Source organism: Galeopterus variegatus, unplaced genomic scaffold, assembly GCF_000696425.1.
Source record: "Galeopterus variegatus unplaced genomic scaffold, G_variegatus-3.0.2 Scaffold4319, whole genome shotgun sequence".
Taxonomy (NCBI): Eukaryota; Metazoa; Chordata; class Mammalia; order Dermoptera; family Cynocephalidae; genus Galeopterus; species Galeopterus variegatus.
In genome coordinates, this window is record NW_007730430.1 from 121,962 (window position 1) to 143,872 (window position 21,911).

The 21,911-nt window shown below is 47.2% G+C and overlaps 2 protein-coding genes and 1 pseudogene across 5 annotated transcripts in view; 2 read left to right on the forward strand and 1 right to left on the reverse strand.

Annotated features, from left to right (window-relative positions):
* Positions 1–2,744, reverse strand: part of LOC103602811 (chromosome unknown open reading frame, human C1orf109) — a 10,269-nt gene extending 7,525 nt beyond the window's left edge. The window contains exons 1-2 of one of the 4 annotated variants that reach the window (XM_008587253.1): positions 2,596–2,744; positions 2,277–2,376 (exon numbers count right to left, since the gene is read on the reverse strand). Coding sequence is in view for 1 of the 4 variants with exons in the window: in XM_008587250.1 (XP_008585472.1) it covers positions 2,277–2,504 (228 nt within the window). In the remaining 3 variants the exon portion in view is untranslated. Of the gene's footprint in view, positions 1–182; positions 1,312–1,986; positions 2,522–2,595 lie in introns of those variants that run through there. The other 3 variants (XM_008587252.1, XM_008587250.1, XM_008587251.1) reach the window with 3 other exon arrangements.
* Positions 2,745–3,026: 282 nt separating this feature from the next.
* Positions 3,027–20,944, forward strand: CDCA8 (cell division cycle associated 8). Its single transcript, XM_008587255.1, has 11 exons — positions 3,027–3,106; positions 3,217–3,314; positions 3,441–3,569; positions 5,695–5,735; positions 7,736–7,808; positions 13,152–13,234; positions 14,892–14,956; positions 15,924–16,019; positions 17,413–17,539; positions 18,322–18,408; positions 19,575–20,944. The coding sequence occupies exons 2-11, from the start codon at positions 3,221–3,223 to the stop codon at positions 19,617–19,619; spliced, it is 840 nt and encodes a 279-aa protein (XP_008585477.1). The 5' UTR covers positions 3,027–3,106; positions 3,217–3,220; the 3' UTR covers positions 19,620–20,944.
* LOC103602812 lies at positions 8,058–9,595 on the forward strand (annotated as a pseudogene).
* Positions 20,945–21,911: the final 967 nt, after the last annotated feature.

Consider the following 21,911-nt stretch of genomic DNA (forward strand, 5'->3'; position numbering starts at 1 on the left):
GGGGGGGGGGGGGGGGGGGGGGGGGGGGGGGCGTTAGGAAAGAAAAAAACAGCGTTAGTTTCCCAAGGCACGAGGGGAAGTACTGGATAAATGGTGGGAGTCATTTCCGTCCTCATGGGAGGTCCAGCTCTCGGCCTGCAAGTCCCTTCAGACAGGAGCTCCTGCGCGAGGCGTTGTCTTACCTTCAGGAGCTCTCTGTTGGAAAGAACCTTGCTTCCCACCTCAGGAAGGGGGTCCTGGCCTATCCCTCAAAGAAAGTTCCTCCGGGATAGAGCGGTCTCCTGCTTCAGACTGCACGTTCCCGGCCCAAGCACTGTCTCCCTTCAGACCCATGCTTCCAGAGCCGGAATGTCTCCCTTCTTTGAGGGTGCCAGGCGCATTCCCGAAACCAGCGAGAAAACTTAAAGCTAAGGTAGACAAAGCGCGAGATCGAGCCAGAGCCACCACCACGCGCCTGCAGGTTCTCTGCGCATGCTCAAGAGTAACCCCCTAAACTCAACCTCAGGCCAGCGCAGATAGTCGTAAAACTGAGGTCAACCGCAATGACTTCTGGACGCTGTAGTCCTACGTGTGGATTGGCTGCCTGATTACGGAGCTTCCTCGTGATTGGATGTCCCAAGACAGCGACTTATTAGTCAGACTGGCAGTTGAGTTGGAATTGGATGGCGGAGGTAACCTGTCCAGTAAGCCTCAGAGCCGCTCCCTCTCAACTTGCACCTCCGGCTGTGCCTAATGACACTATTGAATTGACACTTCGTGGGCACAGTCAACGGATAAAAACTGGTGAGTCACAGACTCCTACGTGGTAATTCTGGCTAAGACGCACGTGGACATACTGGATACCAAGAGAGGTCGGACCTCCTGGGGAGTGGGTTGAAGCTCTGAGACGGAGAGGCCAGGAAACCCGACTTGCCCAGGATCAAGACACCTGCTAGCGGGAAAGCCCACATGAGGTACAGGACTATCATCACCTCTAATTTTGGCCACTTTGGCGGACACCCTCAGGCACCCAGCAGACCGCAATGTTACCCTCCACCCACTACCCAGGGCTGACCTTGGGCAGAAGAGCCACATTCAGATATTTGTTGCATCGGGATCAACGGGCCAGGGTGGAATGGAGAGAGAGAGAACCTTTCAGGAAGGGCCGGGCTTGCCAGGGCTCCTGTACATGGGCTGCTCTGTCCCCAAGCCTGCTGGTGGCCACCCAGCAAGAGCCTGTCTGGCACCTTTGCTTATTTCCTCAACTGGTTCTGAACTCAGAGGAGGAGAAGCAGGATTATTTATCACTTCCCAACCCACACACAAGCACACTCAAATACGCACACTATCACTCTGACCAAACCTAATCCAACCTATCAGCCCACAAAACTTTAAGAGCTCAGCTGTCTGGTCGTACAGTCATTCCCCCCCCCCCCCCCCCCCCCCCCCCCCCCCCCCCCCCCCCCCCCCCCCCCCCCCCCCCCCCCCCCCCCCCCCCCCCCCCCCCCCCCCCCCCCCCCCCCCCCCCCCCCCCCCCCCCCCCCCCCCCCCCCCCCCCCCCCCCCCCCCCCCCCCCCCCCCCCCCCCCCCCCCCCCCCCCCCCCCCCCGTTAGACTTGGTCTGCAGCCAAGATGCCTGGAAACTTCCAAACTGGCCTTGCTATGGGTTGAATCTTTGTTCCTTCCAAAGCTCATGTAGGAGCTCCAATATGGTATTTGAAAGGGGGGCCTTTAAAAGGTGATTGGATCCTGAGGACTATGCCCTTGTGGATTAATCCATTAAAGGACTAATGGGTTAATGGTTTAAGGGGTTATCAGGGAATAGACTGACGGCTTTATAAGGAGAGCAAGTGAGCACTAAAAAGGCTGTTGCCCTCCTTCCCATGTGATTCCCTGAACTCTGTAGAGACTCCCCATCAAGAAGGCCCTCACCAGATGTGTCCCCTGGACCTTGTATTTTCCAGCTTCCAAAACTGTAAGAAATAAATTTAATTTCTTTATAAATTACCCAGTCTCAGATCTTCTGTTACAAGCAACAGAAAACAGCCTAATACAGGCCTCTGCACAAGCCTTCAGCGACCCAAAGTAGACATGGCTATGGGTAGACGCCAAGATGCAGTTAGCACCTCAGTCAGGACCATGGCTCAGCGAAGCTGTCTACATGTTCATTCCCAGGCCCACGCCCACGACACCTAGAGCTGACTCCTGTCCTGAGGGACTTCCTGGAGTCTGGCGGCGGCACCACATGCCACAATCACCATCTGGGACATGCAGGAGCCGCCAGTGTTGGGCCACTACCTGCACCCGGAGGCGCGGAGGTGGCTCCACGAACGTCAAGGCCCCGCGCTGCGCCCCCCGGCCGAGGCTCCAGGAAGCGAACTGGGCACGAGTGGCCGGCCTGCGAGAGAAGAGGAAAGTGAGGGCCGTCCCCCACCCCTCAGCCCCGCTGTCTAGACGGTCGGGGGCAGGCGCGGCTTGAGGCGTCCATCCCCCGAAGCCTGCACTTAAAACCCCCACCGCCGTCATTCCGTCTCTCTTGCTTGAGGAGGCTACCCCGGACCCCCAGCAGCTTCCAGACGCTGCGCGAGCCGCCCTGTCCCCGCCATCCTCCACTTTCCCGCAAGTTTCTATCCAGCCTGCTAGGTTCAGGGGCGCTGGGGGCCCCGAGGAGGGCCGAGGCTGACAGCCCGACAATGGTCTGTCACAGTGTGTACGGCGGCCCCTCTTCTGCTCAGCCGCGGCCTGGCGAGGCCTCCTCGCCGCCCCGGCTCCGGCAGCGCAGCGCCCCACAGCCACCGGGACTAGGCTATCTAGCGTCCGAACCGCCGCAAGGCCAGCTGGGAGTTGTAGTTCGCAGCCCGTCAGGGCCGAGCAGGGGGCGAGGTGGGGACGGCATCGGACCACAACTCCCAGGAGGAGCCTCGGCGGCAGCGCTGACGTACACGGGCTGTAGGGAGTGCAGGCCGGGAAGTAGCTTCCTTCTGATTGGGTGTAGTGGTATCGCCCTAAGACAACGACTTCTTATTGGTCAGCCTGTGGCAGTTGAGTTTAAATTGGGTGGCGGTTAGCGCGGAGCTGCGTTCTTTCACCGCAGGGAGGTTTTCCTCGGCTCTTTCTTTGGGACGCAGGTACGTGCCTCGAGACTTCTTTATGCCCAGACCCCGAAGGCGGGGGTCCCCGTCCGCCCTCAACGACCCTTCGCGGCTCCTTACTTTCCCTCCCCCCGTCTCCGCCGCAGCGCCATGGCTCCTAGGAAGGCCGGCAGTCGGGTGGCCAAGACCAACTCGTTACGGAGCCGGAAGCTCGCCTCCTTCCTGGAGGACTTCGACCGTGAGGGTAAGGGGTGGCTCCCGGGCCGCCGCGGCTACCTGCGGCGATCCCCGGCTGCTGGCGGGTTGGGGCGCGAGCAGGACGGATTCACCCGCCGGGTGACCCGTGTTGTGTCGATCTACCCTCTCGCAGTGGAAATACGGCTCAAGCAGATTGAGTCGGACAGGCAGAACCTCCTCAAGGAGGTGGATAACCTCTACAACATCGAGGTCCTGCGGCTCCCCAGGGCGGTGCGCGAGATGAACTGGCTGGACTACTTCGGTAAGTGCTGCCTCGGCCTGTGATTATCGTGACAGCCTCGCTCAAATGGAAAGGACTCGCTCAAATGTCACTTTCTTAATTAATGAGGTCTAACTTGGCCCCTTATAGAAAATTTCAGCCCTACTGCTCCCATATACCCTCTATCTCACCTCCTGCTGCATTTTTCTCTATAGCACTTACCGTCATCTGGCGCTCACCGACCCCCGACCCCCCACTGTAGGTATACCTTTTTTTCAAAAGGGCCAGGTAGAAAGTATTTTAGGCATCGTGAGCCAGACTGTTCTCCATCCGGTTACTCAATCCTTCTGTTATAGTTCCAAAACAGCTATACTGAATGGGGCATGAATAGGCTGTATTACAATAAAATTTTATTTATGGACAAACTGAAATGTGAATTTCACATAATTTTCACATGTCATGAAATACTATTTATATATATGTATGTATGTTACCCAATCACTTAAAAATGAAGGGCCGGCCCGTGGGAGAGTGTGGTGCTGATAACACCAAGGCCACGGGTTTGGATCCCTATATAGGGATGGCCAGTTAGCTCACTTGGGAGAGCGTGATGCTGACAACACCAAGTCAAGGGTTAAGATTCCCTTACCGGTCGTCTATATACATATATATGTGTGTGTGTGTGTGTGTATATATATATACACACACACACACACACATAAATAAATTGATAAATTAATTAATTAATTAATGACTTGGTTTGTTACCAGAGCTCAGATGGAAGAATAACCCCAAACAGCTCTTTCTGTAGCTATGGACATTGCCAATTAAAAATCGGGAAAATCAAATTGTGAAGTACAAGGATACAAGAGTTTTCCTGGCCAGAGAAAAATCCCATCCCCTTTCTCCATCCCCTTATTAAATCCTTTCTGCGGGCTTACCCTTACTTTCTATTTTACTTATTATTAATTATCCAGTTCGTTGTATCCTTCCTGGATAGAAATGCATGTTTTGCTTACAGAGTGGACGTTTAATGATCCTTTTACTTGCCCTTTTATTTATTAATTCTTTCATTCACTCATTTCTACAAATATTTGAGCATGTATCAGTCACAGTGCTAGCTGCTGAAGATGCACTGGGGAATAAAACAGACATTGTCTCTGCCCTCAGGAACTTACAGATTAGTGGAGAGGAGAAAAATTCACTACATCTAGTGTATCTATGTCTGGAAAAAAACAAAACAAACAAAATTCACTACAATAATAAAATTACAAGTACTACAAAAGGGATAGAGTAGTGGTCGGTAGGTATGCTGGATGGGCATTGTACTGAATGTTTTATATTCATTAACTAATTGTATCTTCATAACAAGCTAATTAATTATTAATATGATCCCTATATTAGAAATGACAAGATTAAGGCTCAGAGAGGTTACTTTGTTCAAGTTCTCATAAGCTATTTAGTGGCATCTATCTGAACCCAGTCATTCTGGTTTCAAAGCCTGAGGAGATTCTTAACTGTCACACGGGATACTGTGAAGGTTTCTAGCAGGAGGATCTAACTTTTTATTCTGCATCTAAATCCTGAAAAAGACCTTTTCATTCAACACACGTTTACTACCCATCTATTGTATGCCTGACTTTTGCCAAAAGCAATGTATATTCTCTCTAGAATTCAGTGCAAGGCAGGGGTGGACACTTACACAGCTTTGAGTTGTTGTTTGGTATGACAATGGTGAGCAACTAACTCAGCACTTTGCAACAATCTGCTGTGATAGAAAAATAAGCAGAGTTTTGAAGGATGAATTAGAAATATGTTGGATGGAGAGGAGTATTTCAGGCACAGGAATTACTAAGTATGAGGGCATAGGGTCATGAGAGACAGGTATGTTTGGGAAATAATGAGAACTCTGGTGAGGTGGAACATGGAATTGGTCATGAGGGGGAGGAGTCAAGCATGGGGAAGGATGAGACTAGATTGTGAAGGTCCTTGAATGTTGGGCCAAGGACAATCTGGTCCAGTTTTTTGTTGTTGTTTTTTTATTTTTTGTGTGTGTGGTGGCTGGCCAGTACATGGTCCAGTTTTAGAAAGATTACTGGTAGTATTAGGGAAGATGATTTACCATTAAAATCTGATAGTAACTAAATAAAATGTTTTTTTTTTAAAGCCCTTGGAGGAAACAAACAGGCCCTGGAAGAGGCAGCAACAGTAAGTGACCTGCCCTATTTTTGAGCTGTTTGTTAGTCACAAAATCCAACCAATGGGTGCTTACTATTGAAGAGGCTCCCTAAGGGGGTATTACCTGTTCATGTCAACCGAAAGATTATAGTTGGGCCAAATGTTGAATACATGAAGCCCAAATGGTTTCGAGCACTAAAAGGGAAGCAGTTCTAGTTTTGGCAGATTTCTTGTAGCCCTTTGCCCTGAACTCCACAGGGAAAGTAGAAAACCTCAAGCCCAAGTTCTTTTAAGCCCTTGGGTCATTACATTGTGACCTGGCCTGCTAGATGACAAAAAGACTATTTTATCATGTCATACTGTACAAGTAGTTCTCGTTTGGAATTTTCAGTATTCCCCAACCCCCCTCACCTCCTTCCTCCTAGCATCCATACCAGGATTGAAGGCAGTAAGATTGGGAGGCAAAATAAAGAGTTTAGATCTGCCATGTTTAATACAACAGTCACTAGGCACATAAAGCTATTTAAATTAATTAAAATTAATAAAGTTAAGAATTTATTTCCTCAGACACACTAGCCGCATTTAAAAGGTTCAACAGCCACACGTGGGTACTGTATCAGACAGCACAGAAATGGAACATTTCTACCCTTGCAGACAGTTCTATTGGGCATTGTTGGGAACTAGTTCATAAATGACTTCACAGAGTCCCTAGGCACTGAAATCCTGTATGAACAATGTGTGTTTGTACACACATCGTGTATCTTTCTGGGGAGAAAGTTTATTGTAGCCTTCATCAGATTTACAAAGTGAACCCAAAAATCTACATCTTTCCTGAGTTGATCTGAATCATTTGGAATCTCAGGGTTTGAAGGAATCTGACTACAAAGGTTATCTAGTAGCACTGACTAGCAGATCTCCACCAGCTTCAGCAGTTAAAGGTAATAAGCCAGTTGTTCAATTAGGAAAAAAATCACGATTTGAAAATGAATGAGCTTTTCTGGCAGGCATTTCACATGTGTCCCATTAAGCATATCCTGGGTGACTCCACTGGCAGTGGACTCTTGGGAGCTTATGCCTGGTTTACTCTGGACTTTGCCCCATTCATGTTTTCTTTTTGCTGATTTTGCTTTGTATCCTATTCATCCTTTGAGGATGAATACTGTAGGAGAGGGGCGGGGATCACTGAAACAAAATCAAGAGCTAGCAGAACATTCTCAGTCCATGCTTTCTCTTTCTTTGTAATATGTTTCCATGATCCATTTTATGTACCCTCCCTCCCACACACACATACACCCAGATCTAATGTTTCAAAAGAGTTACCACTAAAGGATGGCCAGGTAGCTCAGTTGATTAGAACACAGTGTTAGTAACACCAAGGTCAAGGGTTTGGATCCCCTTACTGGCTAGCTGCCCCCCAAAAAATGAATTGCCTCTGAGTTAAATTATACTCATTAGTGAATGCATCTCCCTTTTTAAAACATTAATTGCACACTAACAACTGCAAATCAGAGCTCCTGATGTAATATGAGAGATCCAGTATGATCACACCAAGTTGAGAGAATTCTAAACTAATATGATTTAAAAACCAGAAAAAGAATGATACAAAATGTACAAAAGCTGTTAATTGGGAGGTGTGTTGGGGGGCTCCGTAGACCATCTCCAGGCTTGGTAATTGACTAGGAGGACTCAGAGGGCTCAGCATATAGTTGTACTCAAGGCTATGATTCGTCACAGTGAAAGAGTACAAAGCAAAATCAGCAAAGGGAAAAACTGTATGGGGCTAAGTCCAAAGGAAAGCAGGCACAAGCTTCCAAGAGTCCACTCCCAGTGGAGTGTCACAGGATATGCTTAATTCAGCACGTGTGAAATGTGTGGTGGGTTTATGGGAGTTCACTATATTATTACAACTAACATTTAACAATCTTTTGTTATGTATCAAATATGTTTTTTAAATTGTTTTTTGTCTTAAAATATGGTTCCTCATAATTGACGGAATAAGCCTGGTGCTTTTCTGGCTGTCTTTGTCACAGGCTGACCTGGATATCACTGAAATAAACAAATTGACAGCAGAAGCTATTCAGACACCCCTGAAGTCTGCCAAAAGTGAGTAGTTTTCAAAACCTCTTGTTGAAGGGAGATAGCTGAGGCTTAGGGTACTTGGTTGGCTGCTCAGGCAGGCCCTTATTGGGAGAGTCTCTTTCCTCTAATATCTGGTCCTCAATACAATATAAATCCAAAATTTGAATTTGGATCAACACGCCGGCGGTGGCGACTTCCCGGACGGTCTTGGGGGCTCAGTGGACTGGCACGCAGCCCGAGGGCTTTCAGGCGGGGCCCGGGCATTGAGGGGCAACTGGAGCCATGGCGGAGTCAGCGCCTGCTCGGCACAGGAGGAAACGACGCTCCACACCTTTAACTTCTCCTGCACTTCCTTCACAAGCATCAGAGAAAAGCCCCTATTTTCAGACCACAGAGATCTCACTCTGGACAGTGGTGGCTGCTATTCAGGCTGTGGAGAAGAAGATGGAGTCCCAGGCTGCCCAGATACAGAGCCTGGAGGGACGCACAGGGACAGCTGAGAAGAAGCTGGCAGACTATGAGAAGATGGCCATGGAGTTCGGGAACCAGCTGGAGGGCAAGTGGGCCGTGCTGGGGACCCTGCTGCAGGAGTACGGGCTGCTGCAGCGGCGGCTGGAGAACGTGTAGAACCTGCTGCGCAACAGAAACTTCTGGATCCTGCGGCTGCCCCCAGGCAGCAAGGAGGAGGACCCCAAGGTGTCCAGGCCACTTGAGAATGATGGTGTCTGTTTCTCTGAGCAGGAGTGGGAGAATCTGGAGGACTGGCAGAAGGAGCTCTACAGAAATGTGATGCAGAGCAACTATGAGACGCCGGTCTCCCTGAAGGTCCTTGGCCAGTCAGAGGGAGAAGCAGAGTTGGGTACAGAGATGCTGGGTGACTTGGAGGAGGAAGGCCCTGGTGGTGCCCACCCAGCAGATGGGGTCATGATCAAGCAAGAGCTACAGTACAAGCAGGAAGGCTCTGTGGATCTTCCTGGAGAGTTCTCGGGCATTGCTGAAGAGCAGGCTTTCCTAAGCCCGGAGCAGACTGATCTCTGGAATGGTCAGCGTAGTTCTGTCCTCCTGGAAACAGGTCCTGGGGACTCTAATCTAGAAGAGCCCATTGAGAGCAGTAAAGACCCTAGTGGTGGCAGAACTCTGGGCTGCCGTTCGAAGCAGAAATCTCATAGGCAGGTACAACTGGGTCAGGAATGTGGGCAGGGCCTCAGGCTGAAAAGGGACACTTCAAGCTCCTATGAATGTTCTGAGTGTGAGATCAGCTTTTGCTACAAGCAGCAGCTGGCTGCACATCTGCGGAGCCACTCAGGGTGGGAGTCTTACACAGCCACAGAGCCAGAGGAGAGCTTTAGGCCTAGGCCACGGCTTAAACCCCAGAGCAAGAAGGCGAAGTTGTATCAGTGCGATGTGTGCCTGAGGAGCTTTAGCTGCAAGGTGAGTCTGGTGACCCACAAGCGCTGCCACCTGCAGGAGGGGCCTGGTCCTGGCCAGCGCATCCAGGAGAGGTTCTCACCCAACAGCTTGGTTGCCCTGCCCGGCCACATCCCTTGGAGGAAAAGCCGGAGCTCCCTTATCTGTGGTTACTGTGGCAAGAGCTTCAGCCACCCGTCGGACCTGGTGCGGCACCAGCGAATCCACACAGGCGAGCGGCCCTACAGCTGCACTGAGTGTGAGAAGAGCTTTGTCCAGAAGCAGCACCTCCTGCAGCACCAGAAGATCCACCAGCGGGAGCGGGGTGGGCTGGCCCTGGAGCCTGGAAGGCCCAATGGCCTGCTTTAAGGGTGCCAGCCCCTCGCCCGTCTGGGGGGCGGAGGGGGCTGGCATTGGTCCCCCCGAAGAGACACTTTGCAGAGTCAGGGACTGACTGCTTCATGAGGGGAGTTGCTTCTGATTTGCTTCCCTTGACCAAGTACCAAGCCAAGCCCAAAGGCTGTCCTGAAAACTACGTGGAAGAGGAAGAGCCAAGGGCCAGGCCTCTCCCCGCTGTCTTCACCCTGCTGCTGAGTGTGTTGTCTTTTGGGCACCTTCAGGCCTCTGCTTTTCCCATCCATACTGATACTCCTGTGCTGGGGTTGGCGTTCTGACCCCATAGGGACTGGTGGCCAGTTCCAGGTCTTGTCTAGCATTTTGTGTCTTCTCACAGGGTTGAGTTGGGCCACAGGAGTGAGCAGGTGTGTGGAAGAGTTCTGGAAAGCATAACCCTTCCTCTTCTTTTGTAGTCTCTTTATTAATAACAAGTAGAAGAAATAATTTAAATGCACTGCTTACCCTACTCTGAAGAACCTTTTTTGGAATTAGATATTAGTTGATTTTTAAAAAATACAGCCCAATACTTGTTTTTTAAATTTCAAGAGTTGTAGAAGTTGTTCCTAATGTGGGGACTGGGCCTACCCTCTAGGAGGGAATAGTTTATGGGCTCTTTTAGCTCACCTACACTAGGCCAGAGAACAGGGGACACAGTGCTGGTCTCCCTCTTGTGGGGTGCTTGGCTCTTAAATGGGGCTAATTGTTTCAAAAGGACCAAGAGGAAGAGAGTAGGTGGGGTAGATCCAAAAGGCCCTTCTGAGAAGAAAGCTTCCTGTAAAGGAGCTGGATCTGGCAGTTTAGTGTCTCACCGTACCCTTCTCTTCCTCTTCTAACCCTGTCCTCGTCCTCACTGGTTCTGCAGGCTCCTGGGGCAGAAGACTACTTTGTTATTTAAAGTTGTTCATCTTGTACCATTGGTTATTTGAGTTTGTTCCTGTTACAATAGTCATTACTTGAGGTTGTTCAGATTATGTGTTCCAAATTTGTCCTGGAACTGACTATTCCAGAGATGACAGGAAAAGCACACAAATGTGTGTCTCTTGAAGTGTTGAATGTCTGCCCCACTGTTGTTTGGGGAGATCTGAGTGGGCTCCTGGGTCGTATGTGAATGTCCCCTTGGGTGATTTACAGTTGCCTAGAATAAAACTTGCTACTAGCAAAACAACAACAACAACAAAAAAACAAAATTTGAATTTGGTTGCTGCATTGAGTTAATTATATGCAGGACTGATATTAACCAAACTCATATGACCAAAGTGTAAGCTAAAGTAAAAGGAGGGGGAAAAAAAGCTGAGCTGGAAACCAAACATTGTTGCCTGCTTGCTTTCTCCTCGGTGTAAAAGGTCAGTAAGATTTAGAGAGGTGTTAATGAAAACTTTTTTCTTTCTGACTCTCTGTTGTAATAAACCTTTTCAGCTGTCTGCACTAACTCTCTGAGGGTCTTATCTTGTAACCCTTCTAGTTTCTGTAATTTTTTTACATTAAAAGACTAGTAATACCAACTGAGACCTCCATGATATAATCAGCAGGGTTGAAAGAATTGTAAAAGGAGTAACTTGCTCAGCATGTATCCCATATTACTCAACTCAGTGATCTGTTCTTGTGAAATCATCTCACATACACATCCCACACTCTGAGAAACACCATTTTATAGGAAAAGTTACATGGGAACCAGATTGTAACTAGATGAGCATGGAATCGGTCGAGATGAACTGTGACCTGGACTTAAACATTGCTGTCATTAAGCTATGGTAGCTCAATTCATCCTGCTTTTGTGAGGACAGACCATACTCAGAGCCTGAATTTCAGGGCTGCCTGCCAGGGCACCATTTCCACTGAGCAAGGCCAGAAACATTGTCCACTTCTTGTTCTGAGTTACCTTCCATCAGAATTGCCTTGTAGAGTGAAAAAAGCAAGATGAGTTTTTTGCTTTCATAGTGTCCTATTCTAGTCTTGCCTCCTGGAGCTTATGGCATAATTGGACTTGAGTTCCTCAGCCACATATTTACAATCTGTTAGGTCACTTTGGGTCATTTCTACATTTATGTAATATCAGTTTCTCTTCTGAGTTCCACCAGTTTTGCTTATTTGGTGATGGTGGGGGGACTGTCTTCTGATTTCATCCCTTGGGACTGAACACAGCAGGACCAATGTCAACTACCAGTTGAAATTGTTTATATGCTCTCTTGACAACTGGACTTTGACTACATTGCAGGCTATTTTTTTTTTTTAAAAGATAAAGGTACTTATATTCTTATTTAATATGTCAGAGTTGAGAATGACAAAAAAAGCTTAAGTCATTTAGTCCAATCTCTCTTCCCTCATGATAAAATACATGAATTTTCTTTATGGAATCCCTGCTCAGGATCATCTTAACTCCTGGATGTATGTATTTAGTAGTGAGACACTCACTACCTTTCATCATTAGACAGCTATAATGGTTAGAAAATTTGTAGTAATTTTGAACCAAAGTTTCCTTGTACCTGCATATTGATACTTGTTCTACCCTTTGGAGTCCACAGAACTGTCTTCTATATGACAACCCTTAAGTATTAACAGTTGGTATTATTTCCTCTGGAATCATCCATCTTAAATATCACTCATATTCCTTTTCCTCCTAAGATGATAATTGTAATAATAATTTTATTATTTATGAGTAAAAATATTTAACTATAATAAATACTCCTTGTTATAACGTGTGTCTGGTATTATCCAAAGGGCTTTACATTCATTCATTCCACAAATACTTGATAAATACTTATTGACACAATTGTAGGGTTTGGGGCTACAGGAATAAAAATAACAAACACTGGTTGGCCAGTTAGCTCAGTTGGTTATAGCGCAGTGTTATAACACCAAAGTCAAGGGTTCAGATCCCTATACCAGCCAGCTGCCAAAACAAAGAAAACATAAATAAATAAATAATTTTAAAATAATAACTTAGAAAATAACAAGCACCCTATCTTTGTAGAACACACATTCCAAGCCTCATAATATCCCTATAAAATGACTACTCCCCGTTGTAGATGAGGAAACTGAGGCACCTCAATTAAAGCCATGTGACCTAGTAAGTGATATGGCCAGGCCACAAGCTCAGGTCTCTCCGTCTGGAATCTATGCTCTTATTCAGAATGCTCGGCTGTTCCTACAAAGAGTCATGTGGGGTTTCTTAACCACTCTGATTAGTTTCCTTTGTTTAAACCCTCTTTTTAAAAAAGTCATCTTTATTTTGAGTCTATTTCTTTTTTTTTTTTTTTTTCTTTTTTCCTTTTTTCCTTTTTGTCTTTTTTACTGACCGGTAACGGGATCACAACCCTTGGTGTTGCGCCCGCACCGAGCTCAGCCAGTGAGCGGGAACCGGTCTCCACATGGGACCCGAACCCTCGGCGGGAGCGCCACCGCGCTCCCAAGCGGCGCACTCTCCAGTGCGCCACCGGGCCGGCCCTTGAGTCTATTTCTTGATTGCAGCCTAAGATTGTATAAGTTTATTCCTTGTAAGAAATATGAATGCATGAAATTTTATTCCCATCAGAAATATCACGCTATTAAAATTGTTTTTTATAGCACGAAAACTAATGCCAGTAGGTGAAAAGATAGTGGAAGAGGAAGAAGAAGAAAATAAACATAAGACTCTTTCAACTGCAAGAGTAAGTAGGCACTCAAGTTGGGGGGCGGGGCCTGTCAAGAGATAAGCAAATAGAAAAATGCATAAAAAACAGTGTTTCCCTCTCAGAGCTCATGGTTTAATAGAGAAGATCCACTTTAAGTGACCAATAACAAAAGTGATAATTGATATGTGTACAAAGTGTGTAGAACCACAGAGAAGGAAGCTAGCAAGTCTTCCTGCCCCATTAGGACACAACCAAGTTTACTGAGATTCCACTAGCTGGAGAAGAAAGGGAGAGAATTTCAGGAGAAGCTAGGAAAGTGTCCATTTAAGGAGCAGGAAGCAGTTTGGTATGACTAGGATATAAGCTGTGAGGGTCATATAAGTAGAGTAGGGACCAGTGATGAATGATCTTGTGTGCCACCCTTGGAAGTTTCCATTCTGTCACGTAGGAAATGGTAAGTGACATCAGATCAGTATTTCAGAACAGCATTCAGGATAAATAGGGAGAAAAAACTGGAGACAAGGAAACCAGCTGTGAGGCTTTTACTTCTTCTTTTTTTTTTTTCCTTTTTGTCTTTTTTCGTGACCGGCAACGGATCGCAACCCTCAGTGTCGTGCCCATACCGGACCGGGACCGGCAATGGGATCGCAACCCTTGGTGTTGCACCCGCACCTCGCTCAGCCAGTGACCGGCCGGTCTGTACGTGGGATCCGAACCCTCGGCGGGAGTGCCACCGCGCTCCCAAGCGGCGCACTGTAGCAGTGCGCCACCGGGCCGGCCCAAGGCTTTTACTTCTTAAATGGAGGCACTGACACTATAAAAAGAAGGGATGGTTTTCAGATAAGTTTTGTAAAGGAGAATGGGTGTGATTGATGGAGGGAAGGAGGGATCAGAGATGACTAAATTGTTTCTAGCTTAGGCAACTTCCATCCAATGAAACATGGGACCCAGGAGGCAGAGTGGTGCTAGGTCAGGGGGAGGGGGAGCGTGTGTCATTTTCTTGAGATGTTGTCAAATTCTTTTTCAGCACATCTAGGCTAGACAGAGATTTCAGCCTGGAGCTCAGGAAGAAGTAGGAGATGAGAAGCCCACTGCCTCCCAGGTTTTTAGGTCCTTGTCCCAGTGCAGGAGTGGAAAAGGTTGTACAGGGAGAGCAGGAAAGGAGGGAGGCTGAGGATGGACACTTGAGGGAAGGTAGCAGGAGGAGCTCCTGAGGCAGATTGCTGAGAGACAGCCAGAGACGTTGGAAAGATGGATCAATTTGGAAGATGGGAGGAAAGAATTGCCAGAAGATGAGGAGGGATTCTTGTCAGCTGCCTCCCAGGACTCAGGAAGGCGAGGACTGCAGCGCCTTCCTTGCATTGGGTACCTGGGATGCCCTGAGTGCCCTGCACAGCTGCAGTTTATGTAAAGTAGTGGGGGACAAGCTAGGCTGCAATCAGTTCAAAAGATTTACCTTTAATTTTGGCCAAAAGTCTATTTTGAAGACCCAGCCAGTAGAAGTTCTTAGTTGATCAATTATTTTCTGAATTGGTTAAGTCACTCTATTCTGTGAGATAGACCTTCTTATATTTAGTATTAACTTTCCTTTCCAGAGCTGTCTCCCTTCCCCTCCTTTTTTTTTTTTACCCTCCTTACCTTTCCCTTTTGTTGGGCTTTTCGTAACCTCAGTTTCATGTGATTATGAGTTCAGGTCAAAAGGTGTCCTCCATCCAAGAAGAGAACACAGTCCGTACAAGGAAAACGCAAAAGCAAAAGGTAATGGGTTTGCCACGTTTATATGTGTGTTTTTGGTTTTGTTAGAGAGCCACATACATCATGGCAGAAATAAGGGGTAAAAAGGGCTTTGGTGGCTGGTGTTCTAGTGAAGCTTAAAGTCACTGATTTCTTGAGTGTCTGATCTGGAGGAGCCTATAGAAATGGTCTAAACCAATACCTTCTGCAGTTCTTCTGCTTACATTCTCCATCCTCCACCAATTTTTTTTAGTGCAAACAGGGAGAGTGAGACCCAGAAAAGTATAGTAAGAACTACATATGATGTTTAGTTGCCTGACAACCCGTGTGCAGAGCTACCCCTTAGTAAGTCACAAAGTGGCTGTCACCTACCTGTAATTAGTTTCTTGAAGTGTTCCTACTGGTTCTGCCAAGTAAAGAATCACCAGGGGCTTGAACTGATTATTGATTATGCTGGACTCTACTGTAATCCATCTGGGGGGGGGGGGATGAAAAACAGCTTAGGAAAGTAGTCACTGGGATGCCTGTCTGTGAAGGAGGGAACTCATTTCTCCCTGAACAGTGGCAGCAAGACTAACCAGCTCCTAGCGAGGGGACAAGAATTCCAGCTGGGGGAGCCTTCATGTTGTTGAGAGGCTCTGTTCTTCCTTGTGTTCTATTAGCTTGATTGAGAAGTCAGATTCTAGAGGCAGACTGCTTGGGTTCAAAGTTTTGGCTCCACCCTAATTGGCTGTGTGACCTTGGGCAAATGACCTTGGACAAATTCCGTAAACTCAATATGCCTGTGTTTCTGCATCTGTAAAGGAGGATGAAAAAAAAAGGATGATAACAGTGCTTACTTCCTAGGGTTGTTAGGAGGGTCACGTGTTGATGTGCGCAGGGCACCCAGAGCAGTTTCTGACATGATCAGCGCTCTCCAGGTGTCACCTGCCTCTGCTGTTGTCATCGGACCTCAGAGTTGGCGTCCCTGATGAACATTTCTTACCTGTAGGTCAAGCCATGGTAACACTATTACCCCAGCTGTGGGCCGATTAGAGTTGTCTATGGTGAAACCAACTCCAGGCCTGACACCCAGGTTTGACTCGAGGTGAGTATTGAGAAGAGCACTTAGATTTTGGTGGAAGCCCAATAATGAACATTACTTAGAGAGTGTTTAAGAAAACTCCTGAATGCTTGGCCTGGGATGCCTTCTCAGAGTATGGCAGCCATACAGGCTTCTCATTGTTTGCCTGTCCCCTGAGTGTAGGTTCACTAGCTTTCAGTGGCAAAATGATTATCTGATGAGAGGGAGGTGAATATTCTGCCTCTGATGACTAGAAGGCCTCTATATCACTTTTTTGGTCTTTATTTTTTTTTTTTTCCTTTTTGTCTTTTTTACTGACTGGTAACGGGATCGCAATCCTCGGTGTCGCGCCCTTACCGGGGACCGGCAACGGGATCACAACCCTTGGTGTTGTGCCCGCACCGCGCTCAGCCAGTGAGCGGGAACCGGTCTCCACATGGGATCCGAACCCTCGGCGGGAGCGCTGCCACGCTCCCAAGTGGCGCATTCTCCAGTGCGCCACCGGGCCGGCCCACTTTTTTGGCCTTTAAAGATGGGTATGCATTCTCCTGTACCCTTGGTAGGAGTGAAAATTGACAACCACCTTTTTGGAGGCCAACATAAACGAGGATGTTCTTACAGCGTAAGTTAAATACTTTCTATAGCAGCTAGTTGACCAAACAGGAAATGCTGTACAGCCGCTACAAAGGAATCAATCTGTATTTGCTGGTAGGGAAAGAGTTTCATGAGTACAGAGCATCCCCAAGCAGGTCACTGAACACGGTATACTGTATGGTCCCATTTGCTTTTATATATTTCATAGAAAGTTTCTGGAAGGGTAGATAAGGAATTAAAGAGTGGTTACCCCTGGGGAATGGAGAAAGAAGTGGTTATCTCTGGGGCTGGGAGAGTGAGGAAAACTTAACTTTCTACTTTTAATTCCCATTTTTCTTTACTATTTGTTTTTTCACATGAACATGTGGCAAAAGATGTTTAGAGAAAAACAGGTAGCAGCATTTTAACTGTCCTAGGATAGTTAGTTTGGAGGTCAGTATAATGATGTAATCACCACATCATCCTTGCTTGACTCTGGAAAATTCCTCTTGTTGTTAGCCCCTCGGAAAAACATTAACAGTTTATTTCTGGCTTTGCGGATGGATCAATGACTGACACCCATATGGAGCTTTGGAGCTAAAATTCAATGGATAGAAGTTGACTTTTGCTAGATGTATGTTTGGTAATTACAACCTCCATTCTCCAGCTGTGTTTAGTCATTACTGCTTAAAACATTTTTTTCCCTAAATTTAGAACTTGCCTTCTTAGAAATGTATGATTTGGAAACTGCAGCTTGAGACCAGATGGGGGTTGGAAGGGCCCATGGAGCTTGGCCTCCTTCCATCTGCCAAGCCGTATTCATAGAACTTTTCCCATTCTCTAGAGTCTTCAAGACCCCTGGCCTGCGCACTCCAGCAGCAGGAGAGCGGATTTACAGTATCTCAGGGAATGGCAGCCCTCTTGCTGACAACAAAGAGGTCTTCCTCACTGTGCCAGTGGGCGGCGGAGAGGTAAAGTATTTCCAAGGGAAGCCAAACCACAGTGCTGCTTAGTCAAGCATTTCTCTTCCCTGGGCCTTCGTCCACTGTTCTCACTCAGAGTCCTTTCACTGGTATCAGTCCTGATCTCCACATTTCCGCAGGACTCAGAACCCAGTTTTCTTTCCCAGGTTAGAGGCCCAGGCTGGGAAGATCATTGCAGTTCTGTGTTCTATCTTTTCATCAGCTAATATTTGCCCACCTGATTACAGCAGGCCCAAGATGTAAAAGATATGATTCTTGCCCTGGAGAAGCAGTTCAGTAGTCAAAATGAGTTCACAATCACAATGTGTTATGTGCAATAACAGAGATATTAAAAGCAGTGCAGAGGAAAGCACCATTGGGTATGCCCTCAGTCTAGAAAAGGGAAAATGAGCTGTGCCTTCCACTTTGTATAACTTTGAGGGATTCTGAAGCAGACTGAGCTCAGTTCTCTGGGCCATGTACAGCAAGTTGCTGACCTCAGCCTCTCTGAGAGGAGGATGATTTATTTCAGTTGTGGCGTACAATCGTTTCTAAGCTAATCTGAGGGCCTTTGTACCCAGATAAGCCACCTTCCCAGTGATAGCACTGATGATGTCATTGTCTCCTTGAGCTAACACCCCTTCTGCCTGCCTTGCCACATCTCCATCCCAGCCAGTGTCCACCACCAAGTGTAGGATATCAAGGGGACCCCCTGGGGCACAGTGGGCTGCTGGATGGAGGTTCCTATCCTAAAGGACATGCCAATTTAACCCATCCTTCCCTCTACCCAGAGCGTGCGATTATTGGCTAGTGACGTGCAGAGGCTCAATATTGCCCAGCTGGATCCAGAGGCCCTGGGAAACATTAAAAAGCTCTCCGTAAGTCTCAGATTCATCTCCACATGTAGGATGCCTCCAGTAGCTTTCATGGTTTAGCTTTATTTAGGATTGTCTTTTGGGTCTGGGCTAATGTTTTATTCTTAGAATTGTGTTGCCACCTTTTCCCCAAGGGATTTTGACTATTATACTACTTACATAGCAGCCGTTCTGTTCCTAAATTGGTGTTGAGTTTTGGTCATTCCCAGAGTGCCTGTCACACAAGTTCCACAACAGAATCAAAATTCCACCTCATTCAGGCAGTTAGTATCAGGGATATCAGGGCACCATTGACTGCCAGGAACTGAAACTTCCTACAATGGTTTGGAAATGAGAGAAAGGGCTTGTTGTAAGAAATCTCACAGAGTCAAAGAAAGAGCTGAACAGCCAGGCTTCCAGAGTGGTAAGGACCAGGAGCAGCAGTTTACGGACTTTCACTTTGGCGTAACAGTTCCTTTGGTGTCTCTGTCTATGGGGCATGTGCACTCATTTTTCCTGCACGTCTTTATTCCTCCCTCTCAGCAGATATTCTTCTCCCCGAGGTTGTTGGCTCTGCTCTCCCTTAACATTGATTTGTACATGGCTTTGGGTAACCACATCTCTAACTCTGACTTTATTGCTCCAGTAACCCATCATGTTTCAATTTCTTGTCTTAGTTTAAATTCTCAAGAGGAAGAATTTAATTGGCTCAGTGTTGGTTAGATGAGCCTCCCTGGTCCAATCAGGCATGGCCTTGGGGATGGGAACACTTAGTGCAAACATGGCTGCCCAAGCCCACCCTTCTGTGGGGTCTGTGAAGAGTACATCCAAGGAAGGGGACAAGGCAGAGCTTTCCCAAACATGTCCTATTGAACATAGACCCAGTGCTAAGATCCCACACACACCCAGCCCCCCAAATCTGTGAAAATCATCCTCTGGCTGGACCTGTAACATTACTGTTCCCAATTATCTCATTTGATACCTTCACTATCTCATTTGAGATGTTGTTTTACTCCTTTGTTCAGATGAGAAACTGGGGTTCAGAAAAGTTAATTTGTGTGTGATAAAAATAGAGAGTGGAGGGGCTGACATTCACTCAGGGCTGTGCTCAGGTAGACTGATAAGTGGCTAATGGGGCAAGCATGCTATGTGCCGTTTTCTCTAAATGACCTATCTCCTTTTCATTTTAGAGCCGTCTTGCCCAGCTCTGCAGCAGCATACGGACCCACAAATGAGAAGCCACACTTGACAGGGTAGACCTTCACTGGATTCTTCTGGAACCCTGAAAAGACTTCCCTTCACGCTTATTGTTTGAGTGTGAAGTTCCAGAGAAGGGAATAGTGTTCTTCCTGAGGAATTCGGGAAGGGGGAGACGCACTGTTTCCACACCAGTTAGATAAGACTTTGTTTTTCATATGTCCCAATCCAAGTGACCCCAGCCACTGCCCACTGCGTCCATGTGATAGAAAATTCCCGTCGTTCTCTCAGTTGATATCCCCCTGTTCTCTGACCTGCTGCCTTCTGCCTATTGTCATTTAGCATCCTCTCTGCCCTGCCCGACCTGCGATGGAGGTGGCATAGAAGAACCCCATGTTCTGGGGGAGACTGCTTCCCACACTCCTCCGACAACCCTCTGCATCTGGCATTTCTGCTCTGTGTATGATTGGAGATGGGAGTGTAGACTTACAGAAGTGAGAGCTCTGAGCCAAGAGAGGGCAGGTTCAGAAAGTGGGGGGACTGTACAGATCAGGCCTGGACAGAATAAGGTGGGTCACAGCAGTGATCCCAGCAGCAGAACATGCATGTCTCCCCTCCCACACTCATTCGCTTCTCCTCCTGTGGGGGTACTAAATGGGGCTTTGGAATCTTTCACCGGCTGTGCCCAGTAATTCTTTTCAAGCTTACTGTGAACAGCTTTTTGTGTTTATCCCTGTTTACCCAAGACCAAAAATTGGTTTTGAGGCAGCTTCCATGTGTTGCTTCTCTACCTCTCTAGTTAGTGAGAACTTGGATAATGGATTTGTAGGGCTTAGAGTCTAGGGTTTTATGTGACTGGCCTCAGAGTCACTATCTCTGAGTTTTCCATGGTCCAGTGATCTCTGCCAGGTCTGTAGACTCTGCAGAGAGCACTTCTCTCTCAAGGGGTTCATCAGGGGCACAGATGTGACTTGTCTGATGGCCTCATTTCACGTGTCTGACATTGACTATTTATGCAGAGTCTGCAGTGAAATCTTTGGGCTTCAGCCAACTTCTCTGCCCCCAAAGAATCATGAGCTGTGTTCTGAAAATTTGGGAATTAGAGTTCTCATCCCCAGGCTTGAGGGAACACAGCATTCTCATGTATGGCTCTTTGCTGTATTTGGTATTATTTCACGAGATGACCATTTTAATGTTCAGTCCTTTTCAAGTTGAATTCTGTTCAAGTTGCTTTATTCTCCTTTTCCTGAGACTTTTGTACATATTGTTTTCCTGAGTGATGGTATCTCTAAGCTGATTTGTTCTAATTAGCTACTGAAAGGTCCCTGCTTTCAATAAATTCTTGTTTTGTTTTTTATCAATATTCAGCCTGCCTGTCATCTCCAAGCTGTGCTACATGGGATAGGGAGACAGTTTTGGAGCTGGAGCTACAGGAGTAGAGGTCTTTGGACAGCTGCTTTCCTCAGAAGATGTGAAAACCTTTACTAGGCAGAATCTCTATGATGTCTGAAGGGGGGCACTTCACCCCAAGATCCAGGGCATTGGTAACCTCAACATCCAAGCTGCTTTCCCCCAACACCTTTGTTTCTTTGGTTTTTTGGTTTTTTGTTTTAAAAAAGATGACCAGTAAGGTGATCTTAACCCTTGGCTTGTTGTTGTCAGCACCATGCTCAGCCAGTGAGCGAACCGGCCATCCTTATATAGGGATCCAAACCCATGGCCTTGGTGTTATCAGCACCGCACTCTCCCGAGTGAGCCACGGGCCAGCCCCACCCCCCAACACCTTTGTTCCATGAGCTAGAAATTTATATCTGGGAGGACAAAATCAGGGCATCTATAGTTTACCTATATAGTGAAGTCTCATTAGCTGGGAACAAAGCAGGGGCAAAGGTACATCATTGATCATGTTTCTCACTTTCCACATTGCCAGGGGCTCTGCCTTCCTGTAACTTTTTCTGCTTTGAAAGTGATTGACATGGGACTAACAATGGAAGCGAGTTCTGTCTGAGAGAAGACAATCTGGGTCATTACTTAGCCAGGTTATTTGATGTTGACAGTGTATAGAGAAGGAGCCGTCTTGGTCAGTGACAGCATTTGGAAGAAAGGTTACTCACTGCAAGTAAGTCACCCAATCTACAAGTCAACCTACAAGGCTTCAGCATCTTCCTTCATCATCAGTGCAGTGTGAAAAAGAGCCTGACATCAAGGAAACACTTAGGATCCAACATGCTTTACCAGAGCCGGGCTCACCCTGTTTCAGTCCATTTGCACCACTGCCTAAGTGAACCCATTTGTAGAAATGCATGGTATGCAGCAGGTGTAGAAATGTA

Excerpts from the sequence above, each read along its gene's own strand:
- CDCA8 (XM_008587255.1), top strand. The coding sequence starts at position 3,221 with ATGGCTCCTAGGAAGGCCGGCAGTCGGGTGGCCAAGACCAACTCGTTA. Across the intron at positions 16,020-17,412 it reads ACACCCAGGTTTGACTCGAG|AGTCTTCAAGACCCCTGGCC; the intron begins GTGAGTATTGAG and ends CCCATTCTCTAG. Across the intron at positions 17,540-18,321 it reads TGCCAGTGGGCGGCGGAGAG|AGCGTGCGATTATTGGCTAG; the intron begins GTAAAGTATTTC and ends CCCTCTACCCAG.